Below are 17863 nucleotides of genomic sequence, written 5' to 3'. Positions count from 1 at the left end.
TTTTACTACGAAACCACCACCACTCCACGTTTCCACGTTTTGTCAATCACGATCCCGACCAACACCCTACTCACCGCTTTTTTACTGGGATTGATTCCCTTTCTTTCCTTATTCTTCTCCTCTCTTCTACGTCCTCGTCTGTTCTTGAACGCTATATACCCTACTTGTGCCCTGCGGAGCCCGCACATCCCACTACAAGTGTCCCGCGCCTGCGGTTAGCGACACATTGCCTCTTTCCTCACACAACATGGCGCCACCCGGACGCCGGAGAGGCCATCTCTCGCCCGCAACTGTCCTCCTCGGTCTCGTATTCCTCTTCTCGTCGACCGCCTCCGCTGCGTCAGCTATTATCGGTGTTGATCTCGGTACCGAATACATCAAGGCTGCGCTTGTGAAGCCAGGAAACCCTCTTGAGATTGTCCTCACCAAGGACTCGAAGCGCAAGGAGACTGCGGCCATTGCTTTCAAGCCATCCAAAGGCGGTGCCCTCCCCGCAGGCTCTTATCCCGAACGCTTCTACGGTGGCGATGCAATTGCGCTACAGGCACGGTTCCCTGGCGATGTGTACCCTAACCTGAAGCACCTTTTGGGCATCTCGAATGAGGACGACGCAGTCGCCACGTACAAGGAGAGGTATCCAGCCCTCGAGGTTACTGCCACAAAAGGACGCCCAACAGTCAGCTTTGAGAGTCATGTGTTCAGCGAGGATAAATCATACATGGTTGAGGAGCTATTGGCTATGGAACTAAAGAATGTCAGAGAGAACGCAAAGGCGCTGGCAGGCAAGGGCTACGATGTCCAAGAGGTCGTTTTCACCGTTCCAGCCTTCTACACTGTGTCTGAAAGGCGCGCACTAGAGGTCGCAGCTCGCCTGGCAGGCCTCAAGGTCCTCAGTGTTATTTCCGATGGTTTAGCTGTTGGTCTCAACTATGCCACCAGTAGGACGTTCCCCGACATCACTAAGGATGGCAAGCCAGAAATCAACATGGTATTCGACATGGGCGCTGGTTCAGCGTCTGCCACAATTGTCAAGTTCCAGGGCCGTTCGGTCAAGGATGTAGGCAAGCGCACTAAGACTATCCAGGAAGTTCAAGTCATGGGCACCGGATGGGACAGGACGCTTGGAGGTGATGCGTTGAACTCGCTAATCGTCGATGATATGGTTTCTACATTCATCGAGCTTCCTGCGGCCAAGAGCGCATCTTTCACAGCTGAGCAGGTTAAGACTCACGGACGTACTGCCGCCAAGCTTTTCAAGGAGGCAGAGAAGATTCGCCAGATGCTTAGCGCCAACAAGGACACATCTGCTTTCTTCGAAAGCTTTTACGAGGACGTTGACTTCAGGTACAAGCTCACTCGTACCAAGTTTGAGGAGCTTGCAACAGCCTATGCTGAACGCGTTGATGGCCCCATCAACCGAGCTCTTGAAGCTGCTGGTCTTACTCTGACTGATATCGACTCTGTTATTGTTCATGGTGGTGCAAGCCGTACTCCCTTTGTTCAGGCTCGTCTTGAGGCAGTTGCTGGAAAGGGCAAGATCAGGGCCAATGTTAACTCTGACGAAGCCGCTGTTTTCGGCGCTGCCTTCAAGGCTGCTAGCCTGAGTCCCTCTTTCCGTGTCAAGGAGATTCGCGAGCTGGACACCCAGGGCTACAACCACGGTTACAAGTACATGTTTGACCTGAAGGATCGCGACCAGAAAATCTTCACACCCAACACCAAAATCGGCATGGTCAAGGATCTACCTTTCCAAATGATGGGCGAGTTTGAGTTTTCCATGTACCAAGCTGTGCCTGGACCCAAGGGTGCCATCTCAAAAGAGCCTACTCTCCAGTTCACTAGTGGTAACTTGACCAGAGTTATCACCAAGATGATTGACGAGGACAAGTGTGATCGCGAAAGCTTCAACAATTACGTCAAGGTCAGATTGAGCCCCATCACTGGTACCCCTGAAGTTCTCTCTGCTTGGGTCACTTGCGAAAGCGAGTCTGAAGAGCCCAAGGCTGGTATCGTTGATGGTGTAAAGAACTTGTTCGGCATGGGTGGCAAGAAGGATCAGGAAGCCCTGAAAGAGGACGAAAGTTCTTCATCATCTACGTCCAAATCCTCTTCTTCCTCTTCTGCCTCGTCGTCATCTGCTGATGCCGAGAGCACTGATGCCGCCAAAGCTACCGAAAAGAAGATCAAGGTCGTCAAGTCCGCTCACACTTATGATGTTGTAGAGCTAGGCTACAAGAAGATTACTCGCAAGGAGTTCAAGAGGATGCAAGACAGGTAAGATCCGTCTTTGCTGGATACACTTTATTTGGTTTTCCAGAGAATTAACAAAAGACAGACTCGCTGCTTTCGATGCGTCAGACAAGGCCCGTCGCGCTCGTGAGGAGGTTCTTAACTCACTGGAAGCCTTCACATACCGCGCACGCGACTACCTAGAGGATGAGTCATTTATTAGTGCTTCCACTTCGGCGGTTCGCTCTACTCTCGAGGAGAAACTTGGTACCACCTCGGATTGGCTCTATGCGGAAGGTGCAGATGCGGATGAGCAGACGCTCCGAAGCAAGCTCAAGGAGCTTGAGGACCTCGTTAAGCCGGTTCTCAACCGCAAGACCGAAGCATCCAAGCGCCCGGAGGCCCTCAAGGAGCTCAAGGATACCATTGACCACATCAAGGAAGTTGAGCAGCTTGTTGATGGGCAGATTAAGACCCAGATAGCGGAGAGCTCTAAGAGCAGCGAGGCTGTAGCTCAAGCGTCTGCATCTCCATCCACGGATCCTATGGACGAGCTTGACGAGGAAAAGACACCGGCTGAGCCTGAAATCACCGAAGTGCCTACCATCTACACAGAATCCGACCTAAAGGCTGTGCAGGATGCTGCATCCAAGGCCCGAGCCTGGCTCGAGGAAAACGAAGCAAAGCAGAGTAAGCTCAGCGAGACCGACGACCCTGCATTCACGGTCAAGGAAATTCAGGCGGAGAAGAAGAAGATGGACGATATAATCATGGACATGATGATGAAGAAGATGAAGCACTTCAAGCCGCCGAACCAGCAAAAGCCCAAGACCACTAAGCCCAAGACTAAGAATGGCAAGTCTAAGAAGGCTAACAAGGCCAAGGGTGATAGCAAGGAGACTGAGAAGGAAAGCAAGGGCCCGAACGACGAGGAGCTACAGGAGGCGCTCAAGAAGGCGGGCGTAGATGCCGATGGGATTAAGCTCAAGAACTTTGGAGGCAAAGGCGATAAGGGGAGCATCTTGAAGCAACTGAATGTCCCTGAAGACGCAACACAAGAGGAGATTCTCGCAGCGCTTAACAAGGCGATAGAGCAGAATAAGGAGAAGGACGAGTTGTAAAGAAATGTGTATAGGCCAGTTTCTTGGATGAGACAGAAATAGAAGAAGAGATTTGTTTGCGACGCATGTGTATATGAGTAGCGAGAGAAGGTGGTGTTCACTTTGAGGAGCTTTGTACTGTGCGAGGGGTCACTTGTCGTTTGCTACAACATGTATAGGCTATACAAGCCATGCGTTCCCATGTCAAAGGTCACGCTTGTTGTGCTGATAACATATGTAGTAAGTGTGCGTGATCAGGCGAGCGGTGTATTAGGTTGTGGTATGATGAGCATCTAGACCACTTACTAGAGGAGATGCAGGGAAAAGGAATTTAACGAGTTTCACCTTACGGTGTGCGGCGATACTACTAGGTGATTGAGTGCATCACGTGACGAGTACGTTTCGGGGTTCATCCCGCACGGCCCGATAGAATAGTACTTGGTGGTACTTGCAAGTACAAGGCCATCGCCAGGCGCGGGTGCAAAGGTTCACGGCTACAAGGTGAGGCTGTAGACCTGCATATTGAAGTGGCGGCTGCACGCTGTCAAAGGCCAATCGTTCATGTGCGTGACCAGCAAACAGATGGGTACACTGGAGAGGATGCAGCGGGCGGGCCAGTGGGAAGCATGAAGCCGTTGCAGAGTGGCAGGGAAAGGACGGGGCTGACAAGAAGCTACGTGCCGTTACCGTACACATCCGGTTACGCGCACAGCGAACGCCCCGCCAAAAGTGTCGGTGAGGTAAACAATCACCAGCACTCTTCTGACACGTCGCCAGCGCATCCCACTAGTGTCCCAACCTCGCCAGATAGACGCGGGCGGGTGACCACGCACCAAGACGACCACCTCTGTGAAATTCACAATGGCATCCCTGACCCGTTGCCTCGCATCCTTCTCGTAGACAACACCGCCAGTGCCCCTCTCCCCCTCTCTCCCCTCTCCCATCTCTTCACTCCCACGGTACTGCTGAGCCTGCTACTGCATCCGCTTCCACGACCGTCGTACGAGCAACTGAGCAGAGGCCCGCCGCTATGACTACTATGCACCACCCCGCCCCCCAGCCGCCGGCAGGTCTTACTTCTTTTGCCGTCTACGAGGACCCACAGGATCGCGAACCCTTGTCGCCTTCGGACATGTATGAAGAAGGCGACTCTTTTCACTCTGAACGCTCATTCCCCAACGACGTCGTCCACACCATCGAGCTCCAGCAGCAGCAGCAGTCCCAGGAACCTGACGACGAGCCCCAGCCCTACCGAAGCTCCTACACATCTCGGCCCGGCTCCCAGCAACGGATGTCTTCGCACTACAGCTTCGTCTCGGCTATTCCCTCGGAAACCTCGATATCCTCAAAGCCCATCTTGCCAGCGAATGAAGCTGGTGCACGAGCTCGCAAAGAGCGCCCTCGCTTCCGCAACTCAGACTCTGTACGCGCCATGCAGATGTCCTCGCCTCCGCCTCTGCTAGCGCACCAGTCTTCCCACGAGCGGTTAAAGGCCTCGTACAAGTTGACTACGCCAAACCGAAATGCGGGAGCCGAGACGCCAGGCTCAAGGCACTCTGGCTCGAGGAGGAGAAGCATACGCGAACCTCACAGTCCGAGGCCCATGCCGGCTCCACAGCAGGCTCCACTGGTTCTGCTGCACGTCACCATCCTGCCGATGCAGCTACCCTACTCGCACGACATCATGGCAAGGATCATGCCCGACTGGCTGGTCGAGAACTACAAGCTGCTAGAGGAGAAGCTGCAGGACATCATCCTGATGCGCCGTGGTCTTCTCATTCCGCATCCAAGAGACGAGTACGACTTGCTCGAGGAGCGCATTCTGGAGAGCCTTGAGCTCAAGACGCCCCGACTACTTCCATGTGGACACTTTGTTCCACCCGAAGACGATGATGACCGGGAAGATGATGACGACACAGCCAGCATTGGTGATGAGAATACCGGACGGGGCAGCCGGATGAGTGGAGGAACACTTACCGAGGGCAGCAACACGTCTGCCAACGGCGACCACAGCATGTGCATCGACTGCCACCGCCAACTCAAGAAGCCAGGCAAGGGCATTGGTGCAGGCACAAGGAAGTGGGATATCAAGATTTACGCCGCCAACGGACTGATGCGTTCCGCGGCGTGGGGTGCGTGCTGGAACGACATGGAACGTTGCGATGTTGAAATCCACCCCTGGATCCCAGAGGAAGTTCGCAAGACGTTGGAGAAGCGAGCACGCGAGGAACTTGAGGCAGACCAGCGCAAGCAGCAATACACTGTAGAGCTTCAACGGCAAATACAAGAAGCCGCTGCCAAGACGAAGATCCTAGAAGAGGAGGCCAATGAGAAGAAGCGCAAGGAAGAGGCTGAGTTGCAAAAGAGTTTCGAAGAGGCTGCTGCAGCGCTGCGACGAAGCATCGAAGAAAAAGCCACCGAGAAGAAAAAGTTTGAGGAAGACCTCCGGGCTAAGCTGGAGGAAGCCAAAGAAGCTGTGCGTCTGGAGTTGGAGGCCAAGGCTCTCGCCGAGTCTGATGCCGTCGCTGACCGTCTCCGTGCCTTGGAAAACGCTGTCAAGGAGAAAGAAAGAGCCGAGGCTGCTCTCCAAGAAGCTGCCCGTTCACGTTTATCGTCGGAAGTTCCACTCAGCACCCTTCTCAAGAACTATGCCTTCGTTCTGCTGGGTGACAAGCGTAACATGATCATTGCCCTGCTTGGAGCTGCCGTCGTGTACTTAGCCATGAGTATGCATGCGATTCAACAAGAGTCTTCAGCCGCACACATGCTCCAGCTGCCCACTGACGTTGTCATGGCCGCTCCAATGCCTAGCGCTGTTACCGCGACTATGACGGCTACCTCTTACTCCACTTTCACCGTCACCGAGTCTCAGACTGTGATCAGCATGGTGGAGACTGCTGCACCTGTTGTACCTGTGCCTGCATCTGTACCTGACGTTGAGGAGAAAGTTGAAGACGTCGTTGTCGAAGCAGTTCTGGAAGTTGAGGACGCACATCCTACAAGCCCTGCAATCGAGCTCGTGGAGTCTGTGCAGTCTGTAGAGACCGTAGAGGCTGTGGAGGCTGTGGAGCAAGCTGCCCCCGTCACTCGGGACACACCCACCACCGACTACGTTTTGTCCAAAGGCCCTTCATGTGCCATGGAGCCTGTTGTCCTCCAGGCTGCCCCCGCCTACTGCGCAGTAAGCGAGCTGTAAATGTCCTTGTTTTGACACGGACGTGAGCTCATCTTTCCTTTGTTCCATTCTATTTTGACGTTTTCCTTTTTTTCTCTCTCACCATCCCATGGCCTTACCGATACCATATCATACCACGTTTATGAAGTAATGTAGCGAAGCGTATATATCCCTCCCACCAGACTATCGAGCTAGCATAGCGAAAATGGCGTTTATGAGATCTAGCTGGAGTTGTCTTTTTTTATATTTATCTCAATTGGGGGTGTCCATTGTTGTTGGATCATGAGGATGAATGGATGCGAGGTGAGGGTATTTAGTAGATGACAGACTTCAAAGGATTTTGTATGATCCTGAATACCAATTATTATCTCATCATTATCCTTTTCCATCTCTACCTTGCATCTTTCTGTGTCTGTGGATATGTGTGCATTGCCCGAGGTAAGAGGTGGAAATCACCATGACAGAGTATAAGCGGGACTGTGAAGAGTTCTTGCAAGACTTGCAAGAAGATAACTCTGCATATGTCATTTCATCTGTGTATCGTGCTATCCGAAATGGCAGGTTTGAGTAATCATCAGAGCTGCTGTACATGCGTCCAAACATGTGTATGCAGCGTCGTCATACGTCAACACCCAATCCTGCTTGCATTACCACCACACAACGACAGTGCCACCTCTTACTCCCCTCAATCTTCCGCAATACCCTGTTTCCTCAGGTCCTCCCTCCTCTTGGTCGACCTTCCCTTGGCCTCCTCAACCCACTTGTCATACGCATCGCCGCCTTGATCCAACTTTGCCCTCACAACACTCTTCAGCAGCTCACCCACAAAGCCCACAAAGTTATGCCTTCGCAACGAGTTCTCCCACAGCCACCTTGCGCGCTTATCTTCCTGCTCCTCCAACTCTTCCTCGTCCCCAATCTCTCGGGCACGGATACGTAGGTCGCGACAGCAGGCCATGAGGTTGAAGCGGATTTCCGTGGCGGGGTAGCGGGCGATGCGGCGTTGGAGTACGGGAATGATCTTCTGGGGGAATTCGGAAGAAGTGCAGGGTCCATGGGAAATGGGCGCTGGTTGGAGGCCGTCGAGTTCGTAGAGTTTGTTGTTTATGCTTGTGTAGCTGGTAGAGTTATGCATTAGTTGTGCGCTCGAGGGTTTGGCTTGAGCAAGGGCGGAATGCTTACGCGATGAAGTGGAATACATCGTCGTCTTCAGTCGCTGTTCGCTGCGTCTCATCGATGAATGGCGAGGAGCGTGCGAATGAGTTGTGTGTTTCACGGATGAGGTCGGAGTTGGAGAGAGTCTCACCACGGAGCTTTTTGTCTGGGTTAGGCATGTGTCGCGAAATATCATTGTCAGTCCAACATACATCTGGTGGGAAGTCACCCGCAAACTCCTTGAACTCTCTCAGCTCCTTGCCGATATCAATCTCCTCTTCTCTGTTCAACAGAAGCGAGACTATCGCCTGTGTCCCGCAGGCGTTCTGTATGGTTTGCGCCGGGAAGAAGATGGAGCTCGCCGCTTCGTAGTCGTAGGTGCCGTCCTTCGGTACATCGCTGGGCTTCTCGCCGGTAGGGTATTTGAAGAGGAAGATGACGCCATAGACTGTACCGAGGTTTTGCAGGTCTGATGCTTCGAGTGTGGTGAGCTCTTCGAACTGTACGTCCTTAACACCGAGCTTCTCGATCAGATAGGTGAATACGCCCTGCGCGAGTCAGTAGGTGAAGAGGATTTTCTGGCGCAGGCGGCGGTGCACTAACAGCATCGGACTCTATAGTGTTCCAGCCTCCAGACATGATTGCGTTTTGAAGGCAAGGTTGCTTTTGCTGGTAATGTGTTGTCGCTGATGGCTCTTACGCCATCGGCGCCTACCGCCGGGATCACATCGGCCCGTGGTCGGAACCGTTCCGAGAACCCCGCTATGTCAAGTGATGCATGTCTATCCTGCGTAGATCGTACCAGGCGTCTAGCACGTCTCGGGTTGACCTCTGCTGAGCCCTTGTGGTGTAATTAAGGTTTTTAGCCTTTTTCGGTATACACTTCGTGCCCTATCACTTGCTTGTTATTACATGTACCGTAGCTTGAAAGTTTATGCAAGACTTGTCACGATTTTACCGCTGTTGCTCCTTATTCAGCATCACGTGCATGACCTCTGGGCACTCCCAAACTTTATTTGGAACTAAGAAAAGCGTCCAGATGCCCAGGCAGAAAAATTTGAGCTTTGCTGCGGATATTAGCGATGGCCGTGCTGAAGCAAGGTCATGGGTGTTACAAGTACCTGTAGCCTGATCTTTTTGAGGAAGGTGGTACATGTACGTAATGGACACGGAAATATCTAGATACCGTGGTAGTCGCATCCATATTCAGGCCTCTCTCCTTTTGGGCACAGACCGTTCCGAAGCTACACTAATGTATCACGCTATGCACATCGTCATCGGCACACGTTGAAATCAAAAATGGCACGATTGTTTTCATTCCAAGCTAATGGCAAAAGGTTGGCGTTGGGCGCTATAGCTTGACCTGACTCAAGGCTGGCATCATGCCATTCATGTGCAGATCAAGAACCAGCCGTCTGTACTATCCTATATCGATAAAATAAGCCAGCTAGGCCGTCGTACTATCCCGCGTCGATCATCAGGGCTGGTCTCTCCATTGTGTGGAGTATCAGACCACTTCGCAAAAGCACGTACGATGCTTTACTAATGGGACGTAAATTGTATGTCCGCTAGTAGTCGGAATTTTGCTCGTGGATTACGTATACTTGTCATGGGTAAAGACGGGTTGAATTAGTTTCGAATTGGTCGGATTGAGCTATGTAAAGATCACTGTCTTGTGGTGTGGTGGTCCGCGGACATAGGCGCAATTGCAGGCATGTTGCCTACTACTATGTGTCTTACGATTGCTATACATAGATATTTTATGTACCGCCAGTTTAATTGGATTAAGTTTTTTTATTGCTGGGGTCCAGGGTCAACCAATTAGCGATGGTTTCTGGGGGTTGCATAACAGCTGCATTGGTGCGCAATCAGAACTCTTAGTAATCAAGAAAATCGCTGCGTAACTTGATATACAGTATATTTCTCAACCATTGAAAGTTGTTTTTAAGTGAATTGGGAAGTATTCCCAACGATTGCGGCACAAAGTGTGTGTGAGAGAGAGAGGGGTGGAGGAGCCACAGTACGCTCTCCTGGTGTCATCTCCATATATATATATATATGCATCTACTCATAGCTACTCTAAAGTGTTCTCTAGTTCTTTTTTTCATACCTGCCATACTCCAGCTGATTCGCTGTGCTCCGTTACCTTTCGAATCGCGCAGTCCAACCAGACACTTCTCTTCAAAAGCCACCGAAAGAACAACACCAAAAAACGCACCGCAACACCATCTTGAAAAAGGGAAATTCTACCAGAGCAAACGCTTAACATAAGCTTCTGGATAAATCCCAGCCAAAATTACCGTCGTATGCTCATATTTCTTCTTCTCCCATGCACTACACAAGCATCTCCCTCGGTCAAGAAGAAAGAGAAAAAAAAATGGGTTCCCAAAGTATCATTCCTCTACTCCATACACTCAACGCTATAGCTCGATCCAAGTGTGAGGAACAAAAACATGAGAAGCTTCATTCCTACATATGTGCACTGGATAGGTTGCTCTTATAGCCGACATGCGTTATATCCATGTTGTCAATAAGTTCTCCCACAACGTTTTACCGAGTAAGGCTATGATGATGATGAAGAAGAAGAAGAAGAAGAAGAAGAGAAAATTATCCACAAGATGTTCCTTCTTCGTATCATCTTCCATACATCGTTGGCTGCTTATATGGAGATACCGAAACTAAATTACTGATTGTCATGCTTCATCTTTAACAGAAGAATGTATGGTGTGCTGATTCTAGTAAAGCTAGCTAGTCCGGTGTGTCCGCAGATGTGCCGATCTGCGACTAGTGGGAGCAAAACACTCTATTCATTCGTAATTTTTCGAACTTTGGTAGAATCCCGGACACCATTTTCCGTTTCATTCTTGGTCAAGTTGAGGGCGCGGGACTGGGGGCCAGTAAGTAGAAAGGAAGTAGAGAGGGGTAAGGTGGGATGGTGGCAGATTGTTGATAGGACTATATGGTGTGGGGATGAATGTTGAGTGAATATCATCTAAGTATATTTCTTGCGTAATATATATATGAGGAGATAGATACACGATTGTATGCAATCGCTAGGTACATAGATGCAAAGCGGAATCCTTTGCCACCTTGTAAATTCCCTTGTTATAAGCGCAGCTTGTGGTATTAGGCTGTTGGGCGGGCCACAAATTGACATTAGCCTTGACGCCCGTCTTGTTTAATGTGGCTTTAAACTCTGCAAGGGTCGAATGCATGTCAACAATGCATTAGTGGACTGTCATACTTCGCCTGGTATATGCCGTGAAGGAAGGAAAAAAAAGGCTTTTGTCAGAAATACAGCGTATAATCCGAGATGACGTCTCCTTGATTACAAACGCTGGATATCATCGGTTGCTTACAGACGCGCTGGCCAGGATCCTGGGTTGTGAGCAGGCAACTGCCGGGTTGACTGGGGTAATGGAATCCTTGCAACCTGGGCTTATGTGCTCTGACAGTGGTAAAAGGGAAAGAGTATCATATTCGAAACGAAACATCATCCGCCGCAAGCGATTGTGCCACACACAAACACAAAAACCTTGTCATATCTCCTCTCCTCCCTTGACAGACTCAAGATACCAAGCGGGTCAGTGTCGAACCAGGGATATCTGCGAAGCAATCCTTGGTGCATGAATCATTTACAAAGGACCATGCTGACCATTTTGCAGATATTGCGCAGCATGGCTCAGTACAGTTGACCACGTTTCTCCCTCTAAAACCGGGCCGAAGAGTGTAACACATAGCCAACACGTACCCCAGTACACGTAATTTTAGGCCTCCTATACCTTTTGAGAAACAGGGACAAGGAAAAGGGAGAAAAAAAAAGATATCGCTCAATTTGAGTTTTCCAAGAAGGTATACCAAGTATCTCTCGGAGTTATCCACGTGATGCGACCCGAGCTCAGGGCGAGACCTCTACAGCCGCGATCGCCTGGACATGAATGCACGTTACGTGAGCTAGACGATCCAGATTGTAAGAGTAATATAAGCAGCAGGCTCCGAAGAGGCAATAATTTCGAGAAGGAGGCCCCAACCCCAGGTTCTGCAAGTCGCAGGGCCGGCAAGTGACAGGAATTGCCACTATCCACTGCAGCAGACACGTGTATACACATCTTGAGATGGTAAGTCTCCGACCTCGTATCTCCCTTTCTTTTGCGGGCATGCGGCACGTCCCGTTAGCTTATAATTCTGAGGGCTATGGTTCGTCGTTACGGTACACACGCTAGCATCTGCTATCACGTTAGCCCCTATAATGCTCGGGCTTATGAACCCGGCACCCTAAGCCTTGGACGCCGAGTAGGTTGAGGCTATCGCAGGACAGCGAGACAAGGTGTGGTTCAACGTGTGAGATCGCCACCATACAAGGCAATTTGATGGACTGGACCCCGTTGTAAAAGGTTAGTTAGAAAATATTCTTCCTGGAAACTTTTAGTGCCACGCGTTGCAGAATAGAGCGACTTCGTGCATTGAAAAGTTGTCGATCGCTGTGAGGTGCGCATCTCCGCATCCGCTAGACATGTAACTTTTTCTCCGGCGACAGCACGTGTGCATGACAGTAGTGGTGGTGGTGATAGTAACGGGAGTAGTGTTGTGATGGCGGGACGACTAGGGTCAATCTTGATTCGCCGTGGCGCAGTAGGTTGTACCGAGACCTGGGTGGGGACTCAGAAAAAGGTTGCTTGAATCGTGGCACACACACATATGTACGCACATATCGGTAGTTGAATTCGGGCGGTCAGATCGCATGCCTGTGCATGGACGTGGTTATGTTTCGGGGAACCGGTGTGATGGTGTGAGCGCATATTTCTTCAGAAGTTTGATGAGCCTGGCAGGGCAGCTCCAGAACGTGCGATGGTGGGTGCGTGCGTGCGGGCGGGCGGAAGGGGAGAAAGAAATGTTCCGGGGGGGAAACTTGGGACTCGGGCGGTGGCACCCAGAGACGAGCGAGCCGTTGCGCCACACGAACTCTCAGTCAGTGGTAGGGCAGTTAGTGAATCAACTGACTGTGCTTGCCTTAGACGCAAGCGTCTTGAGGCAAAGGTTATATGGGCATATCATATTGTCAGATTGCTTCTTCCGCCCTTCGAAGCCGAGTATTACTGTTTTCGGGGAGAGCTGATGCGAAAACCCGAAGTGCCGCACGGCGGCCTCTGGCAAAGGGAGTGGAAGCGTGTTGCTGCCCCAGAAATAGAAAATTATCAATCACCTGAAGAGTGCTAGTGTTCGAAAAAGATAGTTTACGCACGTAAGCAAAGCACATCACGATGCACACTCGGCCGAGTAAAGATGTACAGATCGCTGAGTAGCGGTCAATGAGTAGGCGGTCCCCTGCATGTGAGCTGGAAGGATAGGGTACCGAGTCATTCACAACTCTACTTTTACAACGCATTCGCGATTCTTACTCTCTGCTGGGTGTTCATCTGAGCACCGATAGTAACATAGATGTGAAGAATGGATACTAAAAAAGAGAGGGCAAGGTGACGGAATGATGCGTCCGACACTAAGTAACTCTTACGCAGACGGCGCACTAATGGGCCACAACTGCAGTGCGGAATTAAGCCTTGACACCCATGCAGCCTTCTTGAGGCTCCAATGAGGGGCCGCGGGATGTAGCGACAACGGTGGAACTCTCAACATGCTCGCTGATGGGTCTGTTGTGGCAAACAAGCAATTTTAGAGACTCGGATGGAGAAGACGGTGCCCAAACCAGCAACGGAGCGGAAGGCCTGAGGCTCAACGGCAGACATATCTTGTGGGTCTGACAAATGTCCCGTCTGTGATTGCACGAAAACGGCTGGGAGGCTGGCATTTTGGACCCTGGTTGTCCAAAAAGGAGGACACCAAAAGGTGATCAGGGGCGAATTGGGTATCTGCAGGGCTTGTCATGTTAGCACAGGTGTAGTACTACACTACACAGTACTTGGTGAAGAGCGTCCGAAACCTTGCAGGTCAGCGCGCAAATGTGCTTTGGGCAGCTACGGAATGTACCACACAGAATCTTCTCTCTTTCCGTCTTTCTCTTTTTTGCTTCCGAAGAGACGCAAGAATCCCGGGGATCCGAGGCAATGGGTCGACTTGGTTTAGGGTTGGGCATGGTGTGTGAGCTAAGCACTTGGTGCCGAATGGCTAGCCATGTGGGCGCCATGTGGGTAAAAAGCTGTTGGGGTAAGTACATGTACAGGCAAAGTACATGATGTGACGCAGTTCAAACTCCGAGGCACATGGACGACACAGTGAGTGTATGGTGGTTGCAGTTACGACGGCAGGGCCGAACAGGAGGATTCTCGCGTATCGCGTTGGAAGGTTGGTTGGGCGGGGGCTAGGGGGGATGCAAAAGGATTTGCTACGCGTGGGTTTCAAGCATTGACGCACGCATGTGTGCAGGAGGGAAAAGCTACGCGACAAAAAGATCGTCGCGGTGGAGGGCAGCGACAACGTCGAGACTCGGCTGGAGGCATGTGGCGGTGCTAGGAGTGTGTGGCAGTTTGGTAGTTAGTGTGCCACTGACTCTTTCGCAATGAGGCCCCGAAGCGTGCAGGCGAGGTGGGGAGGGAGGAGGACCAGTCAGTCGACGCGTGGCGGTGCGCGCGCGAACAGGCTGGGGTTCCACTACCCGCCCAAACCGAACCGGCCGACTGGAATGACATCACGCGCGATCCCGGTCTTGCTGTAGGTCATACGCTAGCGCGCGATTGCCTTTGTGCATCGTACGACGCCCGCCTCTGGACCTGAACATGTATCCAAGGACACATGGCTGTATACGCGCCATGGCGACAAGTACCAGTAGGGCTACCAGGCTAGGCGATGCCTCGACGCCAAACCTTGGCACCGGGGGGAAACAGCTGTTGTAATGCATCATCCATGGTCCTGTTTTGCTGCCCCCAGGCTAGTACGTAAAGCCGGCGCGCTGGGTTAGGCGTAGCAAGGGTTCGTGTGCCGCTTACTGCCCATTGGCTCCAAAATGACTATATATGGCAAGTGGCCTGCCAATCTTCGACGCGAAAACGCAGGGCAAACCAGGACCGTCACAAGGGGAAAAAATGCCACTAGGGCTGAGCGACTAGCACCACACTGGACAACCTTAATTCTTATATCCATTCCCAACTGAGTATCCCGCAATCCGCTTGCCATCCCGTTGGCCAGTCTTGGGCTTTGCAACCACGCTGCTTGTCTTTGTAGTCTTTACCGACATATCTACTCACCGTGTGCAAAACATTCTCTTTCAGGGGACGTGTGGGTAGGTGCATCACGGCAAGGTATCTGGAAAGAGAGAGAAAAAAGGACATTGCGCAATTGGCTGCTTGTAGCCGCCGCTCCACTTGCCATGATACACATTCTTCTTCATTACACATGTCTATTGTCTGAGATGATGTTGAGCTTGCGCTCAACTCCGCGTCCAAACAGCAATCGCCGCCGTCAATTGCTGCCCTGCTCCCTGCTGCTCCTGCTCGTCCCGCTCCTGCTGTCAGCCTCTGCCTCGCTGGGCATATTCCCGCATGCTCCATGTGCCTACTTTCCCACACGTACATAAGCGAACGCCGGACTACTAGTTGCGTTGACGTAACAGGATAGGGCGGCCTTGTCGCATGCCCGTGCAGAATATGCCGGCTCGCTAAACCTTTCCATCTTGCGCTCCCCCAGCTGTTGCGCCGAAGCCCCGCCGCCGCCAGACCCAAAGCCGACTACTGCAAAAAGCTCTCGACAGCTTGCAACTTGCAACTGAGTCCATGTCATCGGACCGTGTGGTCCCATGCATCACCTCCACCCCACCTCCCCTTCCATGGCCCCAGGCCAATCGATCGGAAATTGTCCTCGCCGTCCCATGCATCAGTGGAGATGACGACAACGGGCCGGGCGGATGTCGCGTTTCATCTTGTCGGTGCGATTTCTCGAATCTGGGAAATAACGGTGCTCAGGCCTGACTGTATTGGTTTGGCGCATACCCCGCAGTTGGTGTCTGCTCCTGCCGGCCTGCTGCATTGGGCGAAGGAATGTGATAATGCACCTGGGAAGCCGTCGCTTGCAGTGGAGCAGCATTCATTTGGTTCCTGGGGGTTCGTTCAGCGTGCCTTCGTTCACGTCCAGATAGGTGTAGCCACGAACCCGCTGGGATAGCCCGATGGCATTCCGAATGAGATTGCATGCTCCTGCGGGGCTGAGTATGGCGGCAGCAGCGCTACCGGTGACCCGAGCGGAGACGCGTAGCTGTTTGACGACGCATAGCTGCTACCCGTCCCGTACGCATCCACCGCTGTCGTCGACGACCGAGGTACTTCGAGATATGGTGATGTGGGCGTCGAGGCCATGCCGGCCGGAAGAAACGTCAGGGGCGACGGTGCAAAAGCGGGGGAGAGGCTCTGGCTCTGACCGTAGCTGTACTGAGCAATTTGGTTCTCCAGATCCTGGTTGATCGACTCTAGCGGATAGCTCGATTGCTGCTGCATTGGCGGCATGGCCATGCTTTGTTGCCTTGCCCATTCGCGCCTCCCTTTGTATGCTGTTGCCATGTCCATGGGGAATCGTACCAGGTACGACATGGTCTGTACATGCGAATCGTATCGTGGGTCTTGGAATGCCTGAACAAGCTGAGTGATTTCTTCCAGTGGACGAACAGACAGGTCTGCAACAAAGACAGAGGCAACGTCGGGGAACATTGGCTCCAAGGCCAATGCGGTGGCGTAGAAGTGCGCTAGAATGACCAGTACGATGATGTCTCCGCGTTTTGCAGCCAAAAGTGAAATGGGGACCCAGAATAGCCACTTGCGTAGGGCATACAACTGATTGAACTGTTCTTCTGGGCTCTGTGCTTGACCCGACGATCTCAGGCGGTCAAGGTAACCTTTCAGTTGCTCGACCCATTTGGACTCCTGTTCGTTGTGAACCAAGTAGGGTTGTAGGCGTTGTAGAGAGGCGTGGATATCGACAAGAGTGTTGATGTGCTCCCTGTGTGCTTCTGGCGATATTGGTGTACTGATTGGGTTCATGAAATGTCGGTCAGGCATAGGGGTGTGCTCTGCGATGTAGTCTGCAAAAAGAGATTCGTGCCTCCAGGGCTGCATGGACTGTATTACCTGATTCTACTGTTAGCTTGTGCATCTACAGGCCCGCAGGGTTCAACCTACTGTTTTTGTACCGGTGACCAGAGAAGCCCAGCCTCGCCTATGTGGCTTTTGTTAGTTTTGAATCAGCAACTTGGTCGGGGAGTATCCTCACCAGTCTGTCGCCTGCCAGGCGAGTAGAAGAGAAGATGCAAGTACTGCGTCTGAGTTGTGTTTAGTAAAATTGGTGATGCCGTCGTGCAGGCCCTTGAGGGCAAGGCTTGCGTGGTGGAAGGCAAGGTTGCGTGTTTCAGCCGACTGAGAGATCCAGGCAAGATGCGAGGCAGAAAAAGCGAGAATGCTATGCATAACGAATGGATGGGACGCGGCAATGCTCAAGAATCTAGACAAGTTAGTCGTGTTTTGACAGATCGGCAAAGGCGAGGGCAGTCAATTGCGTACTTGGGCATCATGTCTGTCCAGAGAGTCGATTTCGAGGTCCTGTTCCTGAACATTTCGTTCGAAATCGAAGAGAGGTGGTGTATGAGACGGAGATCAACCGTCGTCAAGGTACGCCATTGTGGCTGAGGGTAGACTCGAAGCTCTGGGAAGGGGAATTCTCCAGTCTGTCTCCAGAGTTCGATAGTAGCCTCAATCTCGGGTGTCCAGAGCAGGTTAGGCTGTTGAGGAGACTGTGGAGATTCCGGCATCATGGCAGTGGGACTGTCCATGTAGTCGCAGCGGACTTGGTGCTTCGTGCAGTTGCGACTAGAGTGGTTTGTTAGTCTGTGAATGGGGCATTGGAGAAAAAACAGAGGAGAAGAAAAAAAGGCCTGTGTGGGTTACCATTGGGGAAATGTCTCGTCACAGCGAATATGCCTCCGCTTGCAGGTTTTGCAACCCTTTCGGGATTTGGTGTGGCTGCGCCTTGAAGGGCCACCACCAGGTCCAGCCATTTTGTTAGTGTTGGTGGAAGTCGATAGAGTGGTTTTTTTAGCGAGTGGGAGGAGGAATCGAGAGAAGATGGAATGGGACTGCGCAGTTTAGGTTTGCAGAGGCCCAGTGTAGGTGGGATTAGGATGTGGACAAGTCGGTTGGAGATGGCTTGGGGAGTGGTGGTAGTGGTGGTGTGTGTGAGGGGGAGCAAGTGTGTCCCAGGTGTAGTAGAT

The 17863-nt window shown here is 51.9% G+C and overlaps 4 protein-coding genes across 4 annotated transcripts; 2 read left to right on the top strand and 2 right to left on the bottom strand.

The window, feature by feature from the left end:
- Nucleotides 1-247: 247 nt before the first annotated feature.
- On the top strand, nucleotides 248-3350 carry COCCADRAFT_178 (uncharacterized protein; the record flags this gene model as incomplete). The annotated part of the gene is made up of 2 exons (XM_007708272.1): nucleotides 248-2274; nucleotides 2336-3350. The coding sequence occupies 2 exons, from the start codon at nucleotides 248-250 to the stop codon at nucleotides 3348-3350; spliced, it is 3042 nt and encodes a 1013-aa protein (XP_007706462.1).
- Nucleotides 3351-4359: 1009 nt separating this feature from the next.
- COCCADRAFT_81243 (uncharacterized protein) lies at nucleotides 4360-6525 on the top strand (the record flags this gene model as incomplete). Its single annotated transcript, XM_007708364.1, has 1 exon — nucleotides 4360-6525. One exon carries the CDS (start codon nucleotides 4360-4362, stop codon nucleotides 6523-6525), a length of 2166 nt encoding a protein of 721 aa, XP_007706554.1.
- Nucleotides 6526-7189: 664 nt separating this feature from the next.
- On the bottom strand, nucleotides 7190-8298 carry COCCADRAFT_176 (uncharacterized protein; the record flags this gene model as incomplete). Its single annotated transcript, XM_007708271.1, has 4 exons — nucleotides 7190-7622; nucleotides 7687-7817; nucleotides 7872-8207; nucleotides 8263-8298. 4 exons carry the CDS (start codon nucleotides 8296-8298, stop codon nucleotides 7190-7192), a joined length of 936 nt encoding a protein of 311 aa, XP_007706461.1.
- Nucleotides 8299-15731: 7433 nt separating this feature from the next.
- Nucleotides 15732-17650, bottom strand: COCCADRAFT_31801 (uncharacterized protein; the record flags this gene model as incomplete). The annotated part of the gene is made up of 5 exons (XM_007708326.1): nucleotides 15732-16727; nucleotides 16779-16815; nucleotides 16870-17097; nucleotides 17157-17462; nucleotides 17541-17650. 5 exons carry the CDS (start codon nucleotides 17648-17650, stop codon nucleotides 15732-15734), a joined length of 1677 nt encoding a protein of 558 aa, XP_007706516.1.
- Nucleotides 17651-17863: the final 213 nt, after the last annotated feature.

Source organism: Bipolaris zeicola, assembly GCF_000523435.1.
Source record: "Bipolaris zeicola 26-R-13 unplaced genomic scaffold scaffold_1, whole genome shotgun sequence".
Classification (NCBI taxonomy): domain Eukaryota; kingdom Fungi; phylum Ascomycota; class Dothideomycetes; order Pleosporales; family Pleosporaceae; genus Bipolaris; species Bipolaris zeicola.
This window is presented reverse-complemented; position numbering and strand designations above follow the sequence as displayed.